The sequence below is a fragment of the Poromitra crassiceps genome (assembly GCF_964638095.1).
Source record: "Poromitra crassiceps genome assembly, chromosome: 16".
Lineage (NCBI taxonomy): Eukaryota > Metazoa > Chordata > Actinopteri > Beryciformes > Melamphaidae > Poromitra > Poromitra crassiceps.
The window spans coordinates 12,135,045-12,158,385 of NC_139645.1; the positions used below are offsets into that span (position 1 = coordinate 12,135,045).

General features: G+C 45.5%; 1 protein-coding gene across 1 annotated transcript in view; it reads right to left on the reverse strand.

The window, feature by feature from the left end:
• Positions 1-51: 51 nt before the first annotated feature.
• Positions 52-23,341, reverse strand: part of tp53bp1 (tumor protein p53 binding protein, 1) — a 33,718-nt gene continuing 10,428 nt past the window's right edge. The window contains exons 15-29 of the mRNA XM_083653139.1: positions 22,959-23,120; positions 20,837-20,903; positions 18,743-18,835; positions 16,168-16,465; positions 13,429-13,497; positions 12,449-12,601; positions 11,742-11,956; positions 8,883-9,286; positions 7,843-8,034; positions 7,097-7,270; positions 5,009-5,197; positions 3,903-3,997; positions 2,066-2,262; positions 511-647; positions 52-342 (exon numbers count right to left, since the gene is read on the reverse strand). Of these exons, the coding sequence (XP_083509265.1) occupies positions 140-342; positions 511-647; positions 2,066-2,262; positions 3,903-3,997; positions 5,009-5,197; positions 7,097-7,270; positions 7,843-8,034; positions 8,883-9,286; positions 11,742-11,956; positions 12,449-12,601; positions 13,429-13,497; positions 16,168-16,465; positions 18,743-18,835; positions 20,837-20,903; positions 22,959-23,120 (2,648 nt within the window). The 3' untranslated portion in view covers positions 52-139. The remainder of the gene's footprint in view (positions 343-510; positions 648-2,065; positions 2,263-3,902; positions 3,998-5,008; positions 5,198-7,096; positions 7,271-7,842; positions 8,035-8,882; positions 9,287-11,741; positions 11,957-12,448; positions 12,602-13,428; positions 13,498-16,167; positions 16,466-18,742; positions 18,836-20,836; positions 20,904-22,958; positions 23,121-23,341) is intronic.

A 23,341-nucleotide genomic window follows, 5' to 3' on the forward strand; every position in this document is an offset into this window, starting at 1 on the left:
AACCGTTAAAATGAGACAACTGTCACATTCATTATTCCATAAAAACAGACAAAATTATATACAACAGAGGCATGCAACAGAACTAGTACTGGACGTTGAACATGATTGAAGGCCTTCTGAATGAACACGTGGAGTGGGACTATGAGGAAGAGGAGGAGGAGGAGGAGTAGTCATGATGATACTGCGGCTTGCTGTGGAAACCCAGGCGCTCCCCGATGATCACACTCTGGATCAGCCACTCGGGAGACACCAGCAGGACTTCCTGTGATGTCACACTCTGCTGGACCAATGGTGGGCAGGCACGATCTGTCACCACAACGTCAAACTTGCCTGCAGGGATGTCTACAGACGAGGAGAGAGAGAGAGAATAAAAGGCTGTCAGTAACTAATTACATTTACTCGCGAGTAGCTTTTTTGTGTACTTAAGCAAAAGAAACGGGACTATTGTAAATTGGCCAAATGTGGAGCCAGTAAGTTTGACTATAAGCAAGGCGGGGGGGGGTCCTGTACCAGAGCTGTCCTTGTCAGACTGGAAGTGTCTCACAGAGGAAGCTCCACCCATGGTGAGGAGCTGGGCCCACAGCTCCACCGGCTCCTCAAACACCAGCAGCACCCGCAGGGCCTTGAAGGGACTGCAGCGGGGATGCCTGATGGGGGAGAAGGAAGTACTAAGACATCACAATAATAATATAATAATCTTTATTTATAGAGCACTTTTCATACAAAAGTTGCAGTTCACAGTGCTTCAAAGACATGAAGACATTCCAGGGTAAAACAATTAACATTTTTGTTGTTTTTTACCATGTACGGTAATCTGATTTTTAGGGGGATTCTGGTCTTTCTGGGGCAATTTGATCAAAATTTGATCAGGAAGGGGGAATCAAGGCCATGAAAGTTTTTTGAAAATTGACATTGTCATCGATTTAATTTGTAGATTTTGTGTAAGAATATAAATTGAAAATACAACATAGCCTGCCATCATTGTAACACAGCACAGTTGAGAAGTGTTCACACATTCAAGCCTCTCTTTTTAATAGGTTGAGGCCACGTCTCATCATAGACAGTCCGCATGTCTGGGAACGCCCACAAAATGTTAAACGGCTATTGCGCAAGTGGGGTAAAACTGCCCATATATCTCATGGGCTGACTCACCAAAAGACGGTGCTGCGGCTCTAAACTACAGGTTTGGGGGTTCTAGAGCAGAACACAAGACGTCTGCTCAGATGTGCATTTACTGCGGTGGTTAAATCCCTGATCGTGTCTGCCTGGGCTGGAGTATCAGCTAAATTCTAACTTTGCTGAATGGATAGAACAGGGGTTTTTACCCCACCCTGACCACACCCCCAGCCAGGCTGAGTCAGCTAACCAGCATCTATTGTGGGCGTTCCTAGGGCCTGTATGGGCGTTCCCAGACATGCGGACTGTCTCTATAGTTGTCTGTGAGCTTCTGTAAAGACTGCTACTTCTCATTATAAAATCCCCAGTGTTGTAAATAGTAATTAAGCTTGATCCGTGTCTCAAACTTTGCCATTTTGGCTCCTTGAATTTGAGGGAATTGGGCCTGCAAAGTCCTTGAATTTGATGTTTAACAGGGTGTGGGAACCCTGAGAATAACACATTTGCATAGTTGGCAAAGATATCATTTTGTAATTTTTGTACTATAGTACAAAGATTGATTTAACTGGGTGTGATTTTTATACAGTCTTTGGCTGTGTGGTGGTGGAAACACTCTACTGCTTCAGCCTGTGTACTGAGCCAGCTTCAAATGAATCGCCAACGGTGGCCCACGAGGGACAGTCGTCGGATTCACGCATGAATATTTGACGACGAATAAAATTAGCACGGTTAAATGCAATCATCTGGGGCATTTTTTGCACACTTGTATTTACTTTTAAAGGCATTTTATGAACTAACTTATTACAAGAGTATTTTGCCCCGAGCCCCTGTTCATTTCAGACCCTCCTATAAGCGGACTTCCACATATCAGAAAATACGTGACGTAACCTCCCAGAGCCATCAGGTCAAACCCCAAGAAAGAGCAGCACAACACGAAGCCTCATCTCACCATTCCACGATGGCGTCGTCCGCCCCGATGCCGGCGGGCAACAGGTAGTTCCTGTAGTTGAGCAGCTTGTTCTCTTTGCAGCAGTCTCGCACCCATATGTGAGACACGCACGGCACGCCGCTGGCCATGCACAGCAGGTACTTCCTGGTACGGCAGTGCTGGTCGGCGACGAGCAGGCTCTGATAAGCTGCCTTACACTGAGGAGGGAACCGGGACAGAAGCAAATAGGGTAGAGTCTTCACTTTCACACCAAACCCAGGGAGTGTTAGCCTGGTATCCAGCCCCTACCAATCAGTTTCCAGCACTATTTGAATTTGCATAGCGGTTGATATGGGTCTGGATGCAAGCCTATTCACTGTCAGTTATTTCGGAGAGATCATGTCCGAGACGCCTGATTGGCTGGTCGACTTAGGCGTTGGGACCAGAGCCATTTAGATAGAAGAGTCCCGACAGCTCCATTCACTCCATTGGACCAGTCTTTTACTCTCAAGAGTTCCAAAAAGTAAGGTCCTGGATTAAGCAGCACTGTCGAGTTGCAGCAAAATAGACAGTTTGTGTTGTACTCTGAAAGTTGTTTTTCCCCCCTTGAATCAAATTGTACATTATCAGCTTTATTTTAGCATACAAAAGTAGTGCGAGACCCATCCCTGGCTGTTCATTGGCTAATGAGTCTTGCATTTTGATCCTCCGCTGACGCCACTCTCTCTATTTTTTTTTTAACCTTTATTTTACCAGGCGAGACAATTAAGAACAAAATTCTTATTTACAATGTCGGCCTGCCTCTAGAGGACACTAGGTGGGACTAATCTACCGAAGAGCGCAGCAACAACACACGTGTAGCATTATCCGATAACCACCAACCAGCTTTTGGTAAGAGCTTAATTTACTAGCCCCCTCTGGGGGCTACAGAAATGCTACTGCCAAATCCTCCTCTTATTGTCATTTTGGCCGTTGGTCAGTTAAGGATCGATTGCTTGGTTATTGTGCTTGACGAAGCTCCATCTCACTCAAAAATGGTATGTCCAAGTTGGACCAACATATCAACACACTGTTGTCGTCACTGGGAAGTGAACGACGTTGTTGCTATGAGGCGCGTCAGCATCGTCCTGCTTTGCTAGTGCGATTGTTCAAAGAGTTTGATGAAGGACAACTAACAGCAACCAATCAGTTGGGGCTAAAAAAAAGTCACTGACTCAGTGGTGGATAGGCTTGCGTCCAGACCCTGATGAAGGATTCATTAGGGGCTGGATACCAGGTTAAGGGGGTGTTGTGTGTAAGCTGAAATAAAGGGCCCCTGGGTAATAATAATAATAATAATGATAATAATAATGATAAAAAATAAGTAGTAGTAATTAAAAATGATATATCACAATATAAAAATATATCACAAAATATATTACCAAACAGAGATGCTGAACAAAATGGAACATTCCATTGATTGGAGTGTTCACATAAATGGAATATGATTACCGGTACAAACAATATCTGACATAAGCAGTAACCGCATCAGTATCTTTGTGAGCAAACCTGCAGCAGAATAGCGGGGTACTTAAGATCAAATTTGACTTGAAATTCAAGTAGCAAAAGTGGAGACAGGGTGCTGGCAAGACATTTCAATATCAGCGATAAAAGAGTATAATATTATCTGAGATCAGGTTGCCGAAACCAGGAATATTTTCAAGCTATTTAATAGGCGATTGTATATAATTTTGAGGATAATTTTTTTTCAATAGAATATTGGTCAATCCTATCGGGAAATAAATATTGAGCTGTTTCTAATCAAGTCCCCAGTCGTTAGTGGAAGTTAAACGGTGATGTCGTTTGACCGAGCGGTTACCTGTTCTTCGTTAAAGTCCAGCAGGATGAAGCCTCCACCTGCCTGCAGCTGGGACTCAGTGTAGCCTTTGTTGTATGGGCCTGTCTGCACATAATCTGTTGGAGAAAAACAAATCATTACCCATCCTGCAATCAGTAAGAGGACAGCTGAGAAGGGAAGCCGCAACTGCCCACACCTTCTTCAACATCACATTCGAGGGCTTTTTAAGGACCCAACATGGCACATTTTGAGACATGGATCAAGGTTAATGACTGCTACAACACTGAGAATGTTTATAGTAAGAACTAGCAGGCTTTACAGAAGCTCACAGATAACAATTAAGAGAGGCTTGAATGTGTGAACACTGCTCAACAGTGATGTTACACATTAAGTAGAAAAAATATCAAAAATATTTTTTATTTTTTTCTATTTCTATTTTTGCACGAAATATATCAATTCAAGCCCTTTCAATGACCCATGTCTATTTAAGTCTATTTTCAAAAACCTTTTAAGGCCTTGATTTGTCTTCTCAAATTCACAAACTTTCTTAACTTTTATCCCATTTTTATCCCCCATTAGTGCTAATTTTAATTTATTTATCCTGGTTGCTGCTCCACCCTCTGCCGATCTGGGGAGAGCCGAAACTGGCTCCATGCTTCCTCCGAGACATGGGCAGTAGCCAGCCGCTTCTTTTCACCTGACAGGGGAAGCTTCACCGGTAGGACATAGCACGTGGGAGGATCGCGCTATTCCAACGAGTTCCCCTCCCTCCGAACAGGCGCCCCGAACGACCAGAGGAGGCACCACTTCAGCGACCAGGATATTGCATGTTTTTGGTGAGGGGTTCCTATATGAAGGAAACCCCCAGGGGGGCACGGGGAGAACATGCAAACTGCACACAGAAAGGCCCTTTTGACGACCCCACCCGAGGACATGCGAACGGGCACGCACTCCTTCAGCGCTCACAGCGTCCCAGGTGGGAATCGAACCCAGGACCTTCTAGCTGTGAGGCGACAGCGCTTACCACTGCGCCACCGTGCCCCCCAAATTCCCAAACTTTCAAGGATTTCAAGGACCCGTGGCAAGCCGGGTTATCACCCGGTGGGGTAAGTGGAAGCGTGTCTCACCCTCCTCCTCGTCGCCGGTTAGCTTGTTGGTCAGCCGGTCGCGCTCTGACGACGCGGTCAGCATGAAGGCGAAGCCCATGAAAAGCGAGCTGCTCTGGGGCAGCGGGCCGTGCGTCTGAGTCTGGTCACATGATGGCCCGGGGAGGTCTGTGCCGCTGCCCGACGTGTTGCACACACCCGCCCGCTGAGCTGAGGGGGCGGGAACACACACACACACACATCAAAGCAGAAAAGGCAGTCAGGATCTGAAGAAACCAGGACTTTAAAGTGATGTTGAACTTTAGTACGTAGTAGTTTGGGTTGTGTAGCATCCTGGCCATGATAGAACAGCAAAATCAGTGATTCTCCATCATCTCCTGCTCCGGGTTAGGTAATGTGAGAGAAAAACATGTTTTTACATATTGTCAGAATTTGCTTCGTTCTGTCCCATCTCCCATCTTTTTTCACCTATTTACAATGATTGATAAAGAGCTTTAATAAACAGAAAGAAAGTGATTCACTTGACCACAATTCAGCCACAGACTCTGCTTTGTGGCTGTTCCTTTATGTGCTAGAAGTATGATTTTCAGACTGTTCGTCCATACTATAGAGAGGCAAAGTGACCGCCTACTTCCTGCTTCAGCACTGTACCAGAGATTTTCATCCGCCATTTATTTTCCCATACACATTTCGTAAAATGCTTATAAAAACAGTTTTACTGGTTCAGACCAAACGGTACAGGTATATTTAGAAACAGGAGAGATCGCATAACATTTCACTGGGACCAAAACATAAAAAAAAAAAATGCAGATTTAAAGAAAATATTTTTTCGATGTTTTTGTTTTGTTTTGGTCCGAGTGAAATGTTCTATGGTCTCTCCCGATTATAGCGTTAGCTGAACCGTTTGCTTCGACGAAGTACAACTATTTCATAAGCATTTTACGAAATGTCTATGGGAAAATAAATGGCGGATGAAAATCTCTGGTACAGTGCTGAAGCAGGAAGTAGTAGGCGGTCACTTTGCCTCTCTATTTCAATGGAGAGATCAATACAATTCTCCAGCCTCCTCTACTGGAGCAACAGGTAATAGCAGGGATGCAAAGTCATGGATAGTGAAAAAGGTGACATATACCAGAGCAGACATAAATATTTTGGGATGAAAAAAGTGACTGTCACCTAAAGGTGACTACCGGTAGTTTGCATCCCTGTAACAGAGAAATCACTGATTTGGGAGGTTCTATCATCCAGGAAGCTTCACAACCCAAGATAATACCAGAGTTCACCAACGCTTTATGAACTGTATGAATTGACTGTATTAAGATGCTACTCAAAGCAAATACACCCGTGAATTTAGAGAGCTACATCTGTCCCCATCTCTCCCCCCCCGCTACCTGTGGACCAACACCCAGATGGCAGCAGATTAGTAGTTACCAAGTCAGCCTCAGTGGGCGATGGAAACGTCAGCAGAGGATGGACACAGGTAACATGGAGGCCTAATATGTCTTAGTCATGCTCAATACAAGAATCACATATTACTGATGTCATATCATCATACATGGATCAAATAAATCTGGAATTTGACAAGTCAGAGCTTTAATAGTCTTGTAACTACACAAATGAAAACCCACCATCAACTTACTAAAGTTAATTTAAAATCATTTATAACGATTAAAACACCCGTTCAAAATGAATCATGGAGTACATATAAAATATTTAGAAAGGATTAAAATGTTTCTAAAAAATCAATTTAAAATCAAGTGTAATCACACCAATGTGGCACATATTGTATTGAGACAGAACCTTAAAACCGATTCAAATCTCATGAAACCAAATGAATTCACACCACCATAGTGCATTATGATTAAAATCTGTTGACGGCTATAATGAAGCCGTGACTTAGTTTAGCGAGGATGTGATCAGGACACACCAAAACAAAAAAGTCAACTATGGGGGAAGTAAACCTATTATTGATTATGAATTCAAGAATCCAAAATCACGAGGGATGAATTAAAAACATTATCCTAAAGTCTTGGCATTACAAAAAAAAAAAGCCCCCATCATCCCGGGTCAGATGCGGTCATGATGGTTTAGGCGTGGGGGTGTCCGTACCGGCTCGGGCGCCCGCCCCTCGGCGCCCCCTCTTGGCCGGCGTGCGCTCCTCCTCTGAGCTCATCAGCTTCCTCTTCCCGGACGGGCCGGGGGTGCGGGGGCTGCCGGAGGAGCTGCGGGTGGGCGTGGCCTCGCTCCCCACTCTCCGCCGCCTCTTCCCCTCCACCAGGTTATCTGTGGGACAATATTCCAGAGTCACATTTGACCCCAGGATCCAGACTCAACACCATCTGAAACTCGTGTGAGAATCGCTCATATGCAGAATATTAAAGTATTCATCTGTGACATTTTCCGGTCTGTTTTTTGTGTGTGCCAAAGTTCCCACTTTTTCGTAATGATAGATTTCAAGCAGGTTTCAAGTACAAATTATTTCAAAATTACGAGCCAATAATTCACAGAGATGTTCACATATACCAGTCTCATATGTCCTCTATTGCTAATGTGTTTCCAGTCATGCATACACACTGGAATGAATCATAACACTTAACATAAACTCAAAGCAATCTTGACCAGCAATGACACAGCGCAGCGTGGAGAGCGATAGCATAGATATGAAGACAGTGCATCAAGCTTGGCCCAGTGATTTTGCGATGACGGAGCGCACGAGGCTCCAAACCCAAAGATTCCGGTGGGCTAAATTCAAGCCCTTTTAAGGACCACTTTATAAGCACTTTCCAGAACCCGTGGCAACCCTGGGCGTGTGTGCCGTGAGGAAACATCTCCGTGGTTGGCTGCGGCCGTCTCACCCAGGCTGATGTCGGAGGCCTTGGCCAGGGGGGTGAAGGGCTCGTAGGGGCCCAGGCTGTGCTGCTCCCTCAGCCGGTTCCCCTGCTCCAGAGACAGGATGATGGAGCTCCTGCTGTACCAGTGCTGCTGCCCGTCCCTCTCCACATGGTACAGAAGATCCTGGGCCTCCGTCTTATGGCCCTTCACAATGCCTGAAGACACACGGAACGAGGCACAAGTTACAACGGGGGGTTTCCAACAGGTAGCTCGTGACTCGTGAGCTAGCACTAGCCTGTGACTCGTGAGCTAGCAGTAGCTCATGAGCTAGCAGTAGCCCGTGACTCGTGAGCTAGCAGTAGCCCGTGACTCGTGAGTCGTGAGCTAGCAGTAGCCCGTGACTCGTGAGTCGTGAGCTAGCAGTAGCCCGTGACTCGTGAGTCGTGAGCTAGCAGTAGCCTGTGACTCATGAGTCATGAGCTAGCAGTAGCCCATGACTCGTGAGTTGTGAGCTAGCAGTAGCCCATGACTCGTGAGTCGTGAGCTAGCAGTAGCCCATGACTTGTGAGTCGTGAGCTAGCAGTAGCCCATGACTCGTGAGTCGTGAGCTAGCAGTAGCCCGTGACTCGTGAGCTAGCAGAAGCTTGTGAGCTAGCAGTAGCTCATGACTCATGAGCTAGCAGAAGCTCGTGAGCTAGCAGTAGCTCATGACTCGTGAGCTAGCAGAAGCTCGTGAGCTAGCAGTAGCTCATGACTCGTGAGCTAGCAGAAGCTCGTGAGCTAGCAGTAGCTCATGACTCGTGAGCTAGCAGCAGCTCGTGAGCTAGCAGTAGCCCGTGACTCGTGAGCTAGCAGCAGCTCGCGGACCATCAATAAGTAGCTCGTCAAAGAAATCCAAAATGTACACGGGCATAAAATATCAGCTATTGGCAGCTCCAGTATAAAACATCACCTTCCAAATGTAAATCGAGCCCTATTCCGATCACTCTCACCGGGCATCGCGGAGCTCAGAAGTCGCTTTGCCACCTGAACCTCCGCCCTTCGCCCCGCCTCTCCTCCTCACCTACGCTGAAGTACTCGTCCTCCAGCAGTGCCGTGACCTCCGTCTCCAGGGGGATGGGGTCGCACAGCAGGATGTCTTTGCCCGGCACCTCGCACTCGTAGCCGTCGTCGAAGCGCAGGCGGAAGCGGCCCTCGCCGATGTCCTTGATGATGCGGCCCGAGTAGAAGTAGGCGTTGGAGGACCACTTGGCCACGACGCGCAGCCCCACGAAGCTGCTGCCGGCCGAGCCCGCCTCCTCGGGGGAGGAGCGGAGCGAGTCGGAGCGGCTGGCCGGCTCGCCGTCCGTGGGGCTGTCCGGGAGGCGGGGCCCGGGTGACGAGATGCGGGTGTAGGGCTCCTCCTCCTCCGAGGACTGCAGCTGGGCGTGGCCGCTCACCCTTGGGAGTGCACCGGCGCCACCTCCCCTTGGGGGAGAGTGACAGAGTGGAGAGTATGTTCACACGACAAGCATGATTGAAAAGGGGGGGGGGGGCCTAGTATAGGGATTCAAATTTTCTAATTTGATATCAAAGATGTTTAATGAAGAAGACATTATTACAATTTGATTTTGTTTAAAGGAACACTCCGCCCATTTTCAACCAGCTTTGTATCATTAGAACATCAGTAGTATATCAGAAAACTGTAAACGATTTTGAAGTCTGTCATTTAATTTGACAGTTATTGAGTGTTAAAGTGTGGACCAGTGACATCACTGGTCCACACTAACTCAAATTAATAACTCATTAACTCAAATCAACTCTCTGTCAAACTATTCATCATTCATCTAGTTTGACAGTTATTGAGAGTTGATTTGAGTTAATGAGTTATTCATTTGAGTTAGTGTGGACCAGTGATGTCACTGGTCCACACTTTAACACTCAATAACTGTCAAATTAAATGACAGACTTCAAAACAGTTTACAGTTTTCTGATATACTACTGATGTTCTAATGATACAAAGCTGGTTGAAAATGGGCAGAGTGTTCCTTTAATTGGTTCAATTCCAGCCAAGGCATTGCAACAGGACATAAGTCTTGATTGGCTTCCATTACTAAATAATCGCTAAAATCCTTCCAATCAGGGAACGTTGAAGCATTTGAACTGGAAAGCCTCCAATCAGCAGGTTTACCTAATTTGAACTAGAAAAGCCTGCTGTTGTATTGTGACTGTTCTGCCTGACGACTCCCAATTCATTCTCTAAATAAATAACCCCTTTAACAATGTGTACTTTCAAAACACCACAAAGAACGTTACTTTTTCAACAAAACCCTGGAAACTAAATGCGGTCAATCACTGAGAACGTTACGAACAAGAAGATTAGTGAAAAGAGGAAAGGTGATGTGTTACTAGTCTAGAGTAGGGCTGCGCGATAATTCAATATTATCGTTTAACAAACTTTAACGTCTTTCAGTGGAATCATATCGTGACGATATGAAGATATTTTAATATCGTGACACACATTTCTGCTGTCTAAATTAATGACGACAAGCAAATTTGACTTAAAAACTAAAATGAGGTATGGTACGATTATTAGTGTAATATTTTTTGTTTGACATAACAACTAACATTACCATTCGGTTAAATGAGATGAACAATGAATATCAATTAGATTATCTAACGTGATTTTTTGCATACATTAACCATATCGTGATATATATATCGATTAAATATCGGGGAAAAATCCTTATGATTATCGTGATATTGATTTCAACCACATATCGCCCAGCCCTATACTAGAGAGGAGCAGTTTGCCTCGGATCGGATTTCTGCTTGCACACAAGCAGAAATCAGTGGTTTGAGTCAGTGCGAGGCGAGGCGAGCCCAGACAGGACTCACCTGGACAGGGGGGAGCGGGACGGGGGACGGCCCCTCCTGGCCCTTCCTCTGGGGCTCAGCGGGGCCAGGGCCCGGGACACCGGGGAGCTGAAACCTTTGTCCTTTGCGGCCACTGACCCTGCCCTGTGGCCCCTGTGGCCCCTCTGTTGCTGCCCGCCTCCCCTCCTGGGGCTGCAGACACACAGAGGGGACGAACGGAGCCGGGTCAGGTTGCACAGAGGCACGGATCTAGGGTTACTGCCAACTTCAAAACGCCCTCCCCCATTCAGCTCGTTTAGGAATTAAGGGTAAATTATACCGCATCGAATTGCAGCATTTTCACGGCGGTGTTGCGCGTTTGTGGTTCTGCGTCTGTGATTCTGCGTCTAGATCGCAGAAACACTAGACCGTGCTTTGTTTAACGCGGAAGTAACAGAAGAAGAAGTAGTGTTTACACTCTATAAAACTCATGTTCTGGTATATTTCTCAACCACGAACACTGTGACATCTGCTAGTATTTATCATTTGGAGATGCGGCGTCCTGCAAATCAATAGATTTGAAGTTGTCTCTCTTCCATCTTCGCTATCGGTAGGAGGAAATACGAAGTGGGCCAATCACAGGTATTGCGGCCTTGCGTCACCCTATAAGCCCGGCTACGTTTTTGGAAAGGAGCATGTAAGCTACAGCAGCAGCCTATGAGGGCTACACTGTATCGATGGCATAGGTCCGATGCAGAAGCATAAATTACCCTCAAGGGGGGGCTAGTGAGTGACCCTAGATTCATGCCTAAGAGCAACTTGTCCCTGAAGCAGGCAGGGTTCAGTACATCAGGGCGGTTGCAGTAAGAAACGGAGGTGTTAGAAAGTCAAAGACAGTGAAGGAGTGTTAATAAATCAGGCATAAATCAGCATGCAACCAGTGGATAGAGATCAAGCAGAGATGCTAATAGAAAGAGAGAGAGACATTGATTTTGTTTCTTCTTCTACAGTGATATTAAACTTTTTGTCTCTTCTTCTACACTGATATTAAACTGCTCTCCAGGCGGCGTGGAGGCGGGACAGTTACCTGATGGACTTGGCCCCTCGGCTGAGTGGCATGACGAATTCGGGCCTGGAGGGGGCGCTGCCGCTGGCCGCTCCGGAGCTGTGCTGCAGACTGGAGGCTTTGGACGACAGCGAGCTGACGTCCCCCAGGTCCCCGGAGGTCATGGAGCTGCCCGTGCGGCACGGAGAGACGTCGCTGTCCAACACCTGGCAGTCCAACACCGGCTCCTCGCTCTCCTGGGGAACCCAAACGGTGACATTGCACAGAAAGGTGGAACGCCACTCAATTTAACGTCACAATGAAATTAAAAAGTGCCTTTTCACCTTATTAACCAATTCTCCATATCATAACGTACTATCTATAGAGAGCGATGCCAAAAAGATGTCGAAAAATTTTATTTCACAAATATATCGAAAATTCATACAACAGTCTTCAATATAAAACAGCCTGCCAATCAGAATGGAGCCACAGATGGTAGGTGGACCTCCTCCTTGTGTGTGAAGTCCTCAAAATGCCTTGCAAATTTCTTTGAAATAGAGTGAAGCAATATATATATATATATATATATATATATATATATATATATATATATATATATATATACATATATATATATACATATATATATATATACATACATACACATACATATATATATACATATATACATATATATATATACATACATCAATCTAAGGGGGAAAGCATTGTGCTTTACTGTTGGTTACCTCAGTGACTTTGCGGTCAACCTCTTTTCCATCGTCATAATATACGTCTGTTGTGATGCGTGTGATGGTGGTCCGCACTTCCTGGATGGTGCGCACGTGTCTGCGGTGGCTGGGGCCAGAGGTTCTTCTCGACGAAGGGGACTCCGGTTCGCCCTATCGGCCGGCAATGGAGGAGTGTCAGAACAGGAAAACAGTCACTAACAGCCTGCCAGAGAAAACTCTAAGCGCTTTTAAAAAGTGGGCTCAAAGCTTTCCTCCCCCCCCCCTCCAGCTTTCGACTAACCTTATGTGCATGTACATACTGTATGTGTATGCAATGCATGTATGTATTTATTTCTATATACATATAAAGTGTTTCCCCTACCATTCTACAGGCCTGGCGGGCCCGCCAGGACAACGGCGCCCCCGCCAGGCCAGAAAAAAAATTGCAAACGTTTTTTTTGTTGTTGTTTGTTTTCCTGCTCTCCCGCAAATCTCAATCAACCTTTATGGCATACTATTACTACTAGTGTTGACAGTAATAGAAGATGCCAAATCATTCAAAAGTTTAACAATAAGCATTTTGCTTTTAGGGGCATTGCGCCAGCGTGCAGCGCTGTTCCAAAACGTTGTTGCCTGGGAAACGCACATCCCATAATACAACTGTTCACATCGCATCAGATAATAGTATGATGATACTTGGGACGCCATTGCGAACATAGATGCAAACAGGTTAGCTAAAAGCTTAGCATCGCCAGCGACGGCCCCCACCGTTGCGGTCGGGGGACGGTTCGAAATCCCTCCAGGCCTGAAAATGTTTCTAGGGGAAACACTGATATACATATTTTATATATAGATGTATTTTTTTTATTACATTTTATATGGCTGTAGTTTTTGTGTCTAAAGCACATTGAGTTTTCCTGTGAACGAAATGCGCAATACAAATAAAGTATGACTTGACTTTTGTTAATGCAAGCTGTAGGTGTGCAGGATGATCTTACCCTGTTGGTTGGGGAGCGCAGACCCGGGGCGTCGAAGCTGGTCTGCTGCGACACCGTCCGCTGACGGAGCTGAGCGACAGAGAGAGACACAAGTGAGTGTCTTCAGAAGATATCAATAAACCACACCTCTGAATGTGCTGTGTGGTGACTGAATAATACTATGGAAAGAGATTCATACCAAGAGATTGCATTTTTTAAATGTGTAAATTTGAATTTGTCTCGCTGATATCGAACTGCTGGACTTGATTAGGACGCGATTTAACATTGAATGCAATGGATTGAAAATGAATGCGATTATTGAATTTAAGTCCTTGCTAAGGCTGAATGATATTGACGAAAAAGTTGAATTGTCGATAGACACTTTTCTTCTTTTTTCCGAACTTTAAAATCATTTCAAGTAAAGTAATTTCACACACACAAAATAGATGGTCCGTTCTGATTAAACATTACATGCAGCTCTACAATCTCTCTCTCTCTCTTAACCCTAGAACACGTGATTTAAAGTCACACCATCACTAACGTCGGGTGTATTTCACCCGATGCAATATACCGTAAATTCCGGACTATAAGCCGCACCTTTTTTCCCGTTTTTTGGCCTTTTTTGGCCCCTGCGGCTTATATAACGGTGCGGCTTATCTATGGATTTTTTTCCAAAAAAAAAAAAAAAAAAAAAAAAAAATCTCTTTTTTAGCACTCTTTCTAACTATAAATCCACTTCTGTTTTAATTTCCTCTCTTGCCCTCTTTTCACCACACTGTATGACACTGTGTGCACTGTAAAAAAAAACACAGGTGGTGTTGTGTTATGTTGTTTTGTTGAAATGTTAATAAATACGAGCTTCCTCAAACAGCCATCTCTTTCCCGACAATCCCCTCTGTGCATGAACCCTTACATATGGTAATTAAACATTAAAACACAATAAAAAAAAAAAAAAAAAAAAAAAAAAAATACCATTAACACATTGAATGCCAGCCATGTTTTCATTCCTGTAGGTAAGTTGTGCCAGGGGTGTTTTTGACGATTCTGGCTCATTTTAGAAACAGACGAGGATTCTTTTCTGTTAAGAATTCATGAACACCAATCATCTAAAAATAACTAATAGAATGTGTGCTTTCTCTGTCTAAAAGAGTTAGTTTGCAGAGTTAGTAGTTATGTAGATATTAGCCGTTGAGTACAGCATGGTTTCAGCGTCTGGAAATTTATTCAGAGATAAATGGCTTTTTGTGAAACAGTCACTTTAACCATTCATTTTTGGCATCAGTAAGACCGTCAGACATTCTAAACAATAGTTTTGAACAGTAATTTCCTCCATAACAACAGGAAACACCCCTCTCATTCAAACTCCTCCCTCCGTGTGTCTTGTGTCCTCCTGGCTGTACAGCGGGCGTGTCAGAAGCGCTTTTGCTGCTGCCTGCCTGTGTGCCTGCCTGCCTGCTTGCCTGCGTGCAGACGCTCCTTGTGCGAGTCAAGATGGGCCGGGGAATGCGTGGGCGATGGGCAGATGTTGATTCTGGCCTTTCTGAGGTGTTTCAAAGTGTGTTTCACCTATGATCTATTTTGCAAATCGCTCTCCGCTCTCTGTGTGCTGCTGCCGGTGCGCGGCCGCTCTCAGGCAAGACAAGTCTTGAATGGATTACTGTGAAATCGCCACGGCATTTCCTTGAACGGCTTGGTCCCGCGGCAGTTTTTTCTTTGATTTCGGTCGTCTGGGGGAGCACTGTCAACACTTAGTGGGTCGGTAAAATAGATTATACACATTATCTTGCTCCAATAGTGATCTCGAAGATGTAAAAGTTGTTGATTGATGTACCACCGTCAAAAAAAAAAAAATGTTTATGTAAGACGAGTTAGCTCGTCCTTGGCACTTAAGCGCTGGATTATGTAAGACGAGTTAGGTCGTCTCTGGCACTTAATGTGTTAAAACACCCGCGGCTTATAGTCCGGTGCGGCTTATATAAGAAAAAAATAGTCAACTTTGCAGGTGCGGCTTATACACCGGTGCGGCTTATAGTCCGGAATTTACGGTACCCCATAAAACATACTTCTCATCAAAATATCTTAAAGTACAACAATACATGGCAAATTGAGGTACTCTTCTTTTGTTTTTAAATGTGAAATATCACAAAAAACACAAAAAAGTTTATTATGGGGGACACTATAAAGAATATGTCAAATTCGGGAAAAATGAGGTCATCGTTATAAAAAAATCCCCCCCCCCCAAAAAAAAAACAGGAGCTCCCAACTTCTCCTTCGGTCCACCCATTCATGGGACTTGTGTGGTGAAAAAAAAAAAAAAGTCACCACAATACCATTGTAACTAACCCGAAGATATTTTACCCTCTATCACTAACGTCGGGTGAAAATCACCCGAACACGTAGCCGGTAGAAAAAACCATGAATGGGAGCAGGGAAACAAACCTACATTCAATGACGTCAGTGAGCATCCTGAAGGTACCTAAGGACCCGCCCACCTCAGACAGCAGCAAGACAATGAAAATCACGTGAATTCAATTGTCCGGGTGAAAATCACCCTACGTTAGTGTTCTAGGGTTAAGCAATCCATTTCAGCCTCTATGGTTTTGAAACTGCAGAAGTTCATTTTGTGATTTCGTACTTTTTTCGATTAATTGTTCGGGTCTAGTTATTGCTATAAGTTTGGTTGCGCCAATGTCTTTCCATATTGATCCCCTTGGTGCTACAGTATATGGAGCGCACTGGTGTACTGTTAGTGCAACCTACCTTGCTGGAGGGACTGAGGGGGACGGTGTTGTCAAGGGAAACCGCCTTCTGTCTGGCAGCGGTCCTGTTTGGGACGGAGGGCTCCGGTGCTTCCGGCGCGGCGGCACCAGACTGGGACCCGGTGACAGACGGCTGCTTCGGTGTCTCCAGAGGCGCCGCCGCCGCCACTTCCTGGCGCGCGCGGGAGGAAGGCTCCGATTGGCTGTTGGGGAGGCTGTTGCATCCCAGCGACGATGTCTGGGAACTTTTAAGAGGCGACGCCTGGGAACTCTTCTGCGGTGAGACGAACAGCTCCTCCCTGCACAGTGTGAAGATACAGGACGGACACTAGGGTTGAGAGATATTCACGCATAAATCTAATTGCGATCATTTACAAAAAATATTGCAATAGTGATTTAAACTTCATATAATCACAAGTTTTCTTTCAAATGGAAAAGTGATTTTACTAATGGACCAAAGATGACCTGCAGCACTAAAACACCTTGATTGCAGCCTTTGTGATTTGGAAATTGCAGAAGTTCATATGATATTGTGATTTCAATTTTTTCCTTTCAATTCATTGTTCAGCTCTATCTGATACTGTGTGATATTAAGCGGACACCAGACAAAAATAAGGCTACATCATCAGAATTTCCCCACCACTAAAATTTGATACCAAGAGCCACCAGGTCAGAAATCAAAGCAAGTCGACTTGATTTTCTGCCTTTTCACACAGGCAAGGATTTTCAATAGGGCTGGGTGATATAGTTGAAACAAATATGATATTTTTCTCTCTCTCAATATCAATATATCACGATATGGTTCATATATGCAAAAATCACATTAAATGATCAAATTAATGTTCATCTTATTGAACCGAATGGTAATGTTAGGTGTGATGTCAAACAAAACAAATATTATATTATTACTATTATTCAAATAATAATATTCCTAATTTCCTACCATACTTCATTTTATGAGAGTTTTGAAGTGAAATGTGCTTGTCATCAATTTAACCCATTGATACCTGATGCAGCATTTGTGTGTGTATCCCTTTAAGCCGGCGAACCGCGTCACGAGGTATATACACGCAAACGCTGCATCAGGTATCAATGGGTTAAACGGCAGAAATCTTTGTCATGATAAAAAAAAAAAAATCTCCACGTCATCACAATAATGATTCCACTGATTGACAATAAACGATAATATTGAATTATCAGTCACCCAGTCCTAATTTTAGAATACGATTTTTGGACGTCATGTCAATCATCATCTACTGTTAAAAGTCTTATCGGCTTATTAGTATTCAAAGACCAGCGCAAAAACAGTATAGTTCTCAGACTATTTACTGAGAGAGAGAGAGAGCAGGATGGCTCATGTAGCAGACATTTTGTAAAACGACCTTGCTTTGTCAAAATGGGAGGACAAAACCAAACCACACATAACCTCTCCTCACGTCTCAGGGGGGTATATACTATACATGATGATGCCAAAAATAAACCCCATCCCACCTCCAGAATCAAAAAGTAGGTCTCTCACACACGCACGCACACACACACACACACACACACGCACACGCACGCACACACACACACACACACGCACACACACGCACACGCACACACACACACAGACTGGTATCCCAGTAGACCTACTTCTATCTACTGAAATATATTACAACAGGGAAGAGCTATTCCTACTTCACCCGGGTCAAACAGACATGTGAGCCTTTGTCCAGTCTTAATAAAATAAACCGACAATCAGAGCAAACCTGGGATACAGGCCATGTTCCCACACCTTCAACATCAAATTCAAGGACTTTTTAAGGACTTTCAGAGCCCAATTCCCCCAAATTCAAGGACCCAACACGGCATAGTTTGAGACATGGATCATGGTTCATTACTGTTACAACAACACTGAGAATTCTTAGTGTCTGTCTGTCTATGTGTGAGTGAGCAGCCACAGCTATGCCATTTTACGTGGGATCGGGCTGAATCTTTCAGGAAGTGTAAAGAGCACCCCCTGCTGGTGATCTAACGGAGCCGTATTTTTTAATTAGGTACCGTAGGGCCGAGTAATTGCCCTAATTACCTAATGATTGCCCTAATTACCTAATGATGTGATGTCACTCGCAATGATTACATCATCTGGTGACATCATCACTGATGACATCATCATTGAGCGCTCGAGTGACATCCCCGGTGACATCACCAATAGACCCTTCTCACGGGGGCCATTTTGTGTCGAGAAGCCAGGGTAAACACAGGTGCAAGCAAAACACTAATGAGGGTTTCCAACTTCCATGATTGGGATTTGGAAACCCTCATTAGTGTTTTGCTTGCACCTGTGTTTACCCTGGCTTCTCGACACAAAATGGCCCCCGTGAGAAGGGTCTATTCTATACATAAGTGATATCATCAATGATTTTTTTTTATGATGAATTTGAGTGTATCCCGGAGGCTTTGGAGACCACTCACTGTGTTCCAGATGGGGGTCGTGTAACTCCCAGGGGGGTCCACTAGTATACAATAATATATCAACATCATTTTGGTCAATGCATTTGTACTATTAACTTGTCAGCAATGTGTGTGTTTACCTGACAGGAGCGGTGTTGCTGGCGGCCGGCTGGCTGCTCTCCTCTGCCTCCAGCTGTCTGTGGACCTGTCTGACACGACTGAAGACCGATGGGCTGCCGGGAGACAGACAAAACACATCAACACTGGTTGAATGCAAGACACAGACACTACAAAGTTACAACAGTTCAATGGGTAAACCCAAAGAGGATCCTGGAGCACTCGATTCACTGGAAAATTATTTTAATAAGGTGCAGTGACTAACGTTTCAGCACACAGCGTCTTCATCAGAGTTAGAAGAAAGTTACACTCATTTTCCAAAAATGATTTGGGGATCTACCGGTAAGCACCGTGAGATCTGGGCACCACTGAGAGGATTTAAAATTGAGAGATTTTGACTTTTAATTAGTGACCTCGTTAGGCCAAGACCAGCCAGACGATATAATTCATGTCTCTGACTGCTGAATCAGGTTTCCGTAGTTATTAGAACGACCGGATACATCAATGGTTTTATCTTCAAAGCAACGCTGTTCTGGGCGAAAAACAGACGCCCTGCAGTGTTCTTCAGCGTCCTGTGTCTGTCAGGAGGAGCCTGGCTGGGAGGTACAGACACACTGTGGCTGTCAGGAGGAGCCTGGCTGGGAGGCACAGACACACTGTGTCTGTCAGGAGGAGCCTGGCTGGGAGGCACAGACACACTGTGGCTGTCAGGAGGAGCCAGGCTGGGAGGTACAGACACACTGTGGCTGTCAGGAGCCTGGCTGGGAGGCACAGACACACTGTGGCTGTCAGGAGGAGCCAGGCTGGCTGGGAGGCACAGACACACTGTGTCTGTCAGGAGGAGCCTGGCTGGCTGGTAGGCACAGACACTCTGTGGCTGTCAGGAGGAGCCTGGCTGGCTGGGAGGCACAGACACACTGTGGCTGTCAGGAGGAGCCTGGCTGGGAGGTACAGACACACTGTGGCTGTCAGGAGGAGCCTGGCTGGGAGGTACAGACACACTGTGGCTGTCAGGAGGAGCCAGGCTGGCTGGTAGGCACAGACACTCTGTGGCTGTCAGGAGGAGCCAGGCTGGCTGGGAGGCACAGACACACTGTGGCTGTCAGGAGCCTGGCTGGGAGGTACAGACACACTGTGTCTGTCAGGAGCCTGGCTGGGAGGTACAGACACACTGTGTCTGTCAGGAGGAGCCTGGCTGGGAGGTACAGACACACTGTGTCTGTCAGGAGGAGCCTGGCTGGGAGGTACAGACACACTGTGTCTGTCAGGAGGAGCCTGGCTGGGAGGTACAGACACACTGTGGCTGTCAGGAGGAGCCTGGCTGGGAGGCACAGACACACTGTGGCTGTCAGGAGGAGCCTGGCTGGTAGGCACAGACACTCTGTGGCTGTCAGGAGGAGCCTGGCTGGGAGGCACAGACACACTGTGTCTGTCAGGAGGAGTCTGGCTGGGAGGTACAGACACACTGTGTCTGTCAGGAGGAGCCTGGCTGGGAGGCACAGACACACTGTGTCTGTCAGGAGCCTGGCTGGGAGGTACAGACACACTGTGGCTGTCAGGAGGAGCCTGGCTGGGAGGCACAGACACACTGTGGCTGTCAGGAGGAGCCTGGCTGGGAGGTACAGACACACTGTGGCTGTCAGGAGGAGTCTGGCTGGGAGGTACAGACACACTGTGGCTGTCAGGAGCCTGGCTGGGAGGCACTGACACACTGTGGCTGTCAGTAGCCTGGCTGGGAGGTACAGACACACTGTGTCTGTCAGGAGGAGCCTGGCTGGGATAGGGATTTTTGTGACTATGGCTATTTTGGTGTTGAAGAATTATGGTGCATGCCTTTTACGAATCAAAATATCATCCCACTTACTCCAGTAAAGAAAGGTCCTTGCTGCTACGTTATCACTAGCTAATGCATTTCTATATATATATATGCTCCTTTATGTATGACGATTACGCTGATTTGAATATGAAACTCATTTAAAATCCCCGTAGAATTCACCCATCTGATACCAGACCGTAAAGAAATGAATCCTTTCGGCAAATTGCTCAAAAATGGAAGGGGGGAAAAAAGCTCACATTTGAAAGTCAGTTGATAATGCCTAGAGATAGCAGCAGCGTACCTGCTTACAGCCTTAGCAACAGCGGTAACCTTGACGACAGATCCTTCCTCGTCCGACAGTGCGGGCTCTGGGGGGGGGGAAGAAACGAAACGCATTACTGAGACAGTGCATGCAACGCTGCCATGGATACCATCTTGTGACTCCTGAGAACATACATTATCCCTAGGGCGCGCTCCGATCGGAAAGCAGTTCCCAGCTAAGTGGATTCAGCCATGTGTCATCTTCACTGTGTGTGAGCTGCTGTAACCAGTGAGTTTCCCCATTGTGGGATCTATAAAGTCTATCTATCAATTAGGGGTGCTCCAAAAAATCGATTCTGAAAGGATCTTAATGCCACGATTCCTGGATCGATTCCAAACTCCCAAGAATCGATTCTTAAAATCTAAAAAAAAAAAAAAAAAAAAAATTACAGTGCACCTGAACGCAACATGCAAGATACCGGCTGAATAAGTGTCCAAATGTTCATGTCATTTGTGTACTGTACTGCCACGGTGCCACCACCTCTTGCACTTAAGAACTCTGGTTAATGTATTCCCCCCAAAATCTATAAATCCTTCTACAGAAGTCTACAGATCCCCCCCAGCCTATAAATCCATCTTATCTGAAGAACATAAGGGGGGAATTCCCCCCTAGTTTGCAAAATGAATTTAGGCCCTGACTGTAATACAGAAGTTGAATTTGAAGTTCAGCATTAATACATTTGTAATTTTTTGTCTTATATTTACCTTGGTGTGTTATTGCAATATAAAACTACATAATTGAGAGTCGATTCTAGATTCTGGAATCGAGAATCGTTGGAATCGAGAATCGATTCTGGAATCGGATCGTGACCGCAGGAATCGGAATCGGATCGGATCGTGGCTTAGCCGGATCGGAGCACCCCTACTATCAATCAATCAATGTTAAAGGACAATTTAGGTATTTTTCAACCTGCACCGTATTTGCGTGATTTCTTTATGTATAACTATAGCACATTTTTGAAATGTCCAGTTCAAAGGTAACTGTGAACTGTGTAGTACTAGTGAAGAACTGACACAACAGTTGTTCAATTCGCCAAGTTGACAAGCCAGATTTCCCATGAGTCATTGCACCTTACCTTAATAGGCTAAAAACAACTATTGGAGCTTATAAAAGGAGTTTACATGTCTGTAAAATATTGTCGTAAGTGACGTTATCATTATTGATGTGACTGTTTCAGAATCAGCTTTATTGGCCGAATATGTAGACATAGTGGTTAAGTTACCATAAAACACCAATCCTCAAATAATCTATAAAGCAAACACTCTAGGCCTGGCAAACTATTGTTGACCGTAAATTAACTACTGAAGCTAAACGAACGTTGGTTTGGCTAACATAGCCGTGTAACATCAATATTACAACAAACGTCAGCAGTGCTAATGTTAGCTGCTGTAGTAGTTAGTAGCAGCCAGTTTCGTTTCGTTACCAGAATGTCTGGCGTCGGTGACGTTGCACCAGGGATACTCAACTTGCTTTGCCCGGGGGCCACTTTCGTGAAATGATAGAAGGCCAGGGGCCAGTTAATAACCAATCAATATAAATTTTTCTGTAGCGGATTGTAGGTTTTTGGGGTGTCAGCCGGAGTTTAGTCTGACAATGTTGTGCACACCGGATAGTTAGTTAGGTAAAGTTAGTTAGGTTAAGTACAGACACAAGTGCCTGGGTAGCGAGCAGACGGCGGTGTTTGACAATTTAGCAGCTAAATCATAGATTATTGAAAGATATTCCATATTCCAGATTGAAATGCTATAACAGAAGTATTGGCCAGAATGTCATGAACATTTGGACACTTATTCAGCGGGTATCTTGCATGTTGCGTTCAGGTGCACTGTAAAAAAAAAAAAATCCATCGCGGGCCACACAGGCCCGCGATGGGCGGGCCGCCAGTTGAGTATCACTGGCAGGGTGTTCCGAATGTTGAGGGAAGTTCCCTTAACCGACATTTCCTGAACAGGGAGCAAGGTACTACTACTACTACTACTACTAGGGTTGTAGCGTTTATGTACACTGTGGAACGGAACGCAACTCTAGTGTTCAGGGTGAAGGGTCACGAGCAAGGAAGAAACGGCGTGCAGACGTGAGGTACGAAAGGAACGGCTCGTACTCTGCAGGCTGAAGCGCTCAGAGCTGCCCTCCTCCACGGGCGTCACCAGCTTCATCCGCAAACTCAGCTTCCCGTCGGCCTTCTCCACCGAGTCGTCGCCGCTCTCCCCGCACACGATGTCGCTGGCTGCCGCAGAGACGTCGCCCACCGCGCCGGACTTTTCTGAGGAGGAGAAGAGAGAAGAAAAAAACGTCTTCTTTGTGTGACTGAAAAAGTGCCAGGTAATAGCAGGTGTTTGAATTACTTTGCATCAGATCAGTTTATGTGACGTGGGGGGTGGGGGGTGGGGGGGGAAAGGAATCAATCATTCAATCACAACATGAACTTCCGCAACATCTATATCAGGTTTAGCGGTGTACCTGAGGAACAGAGACTTTGCCTGT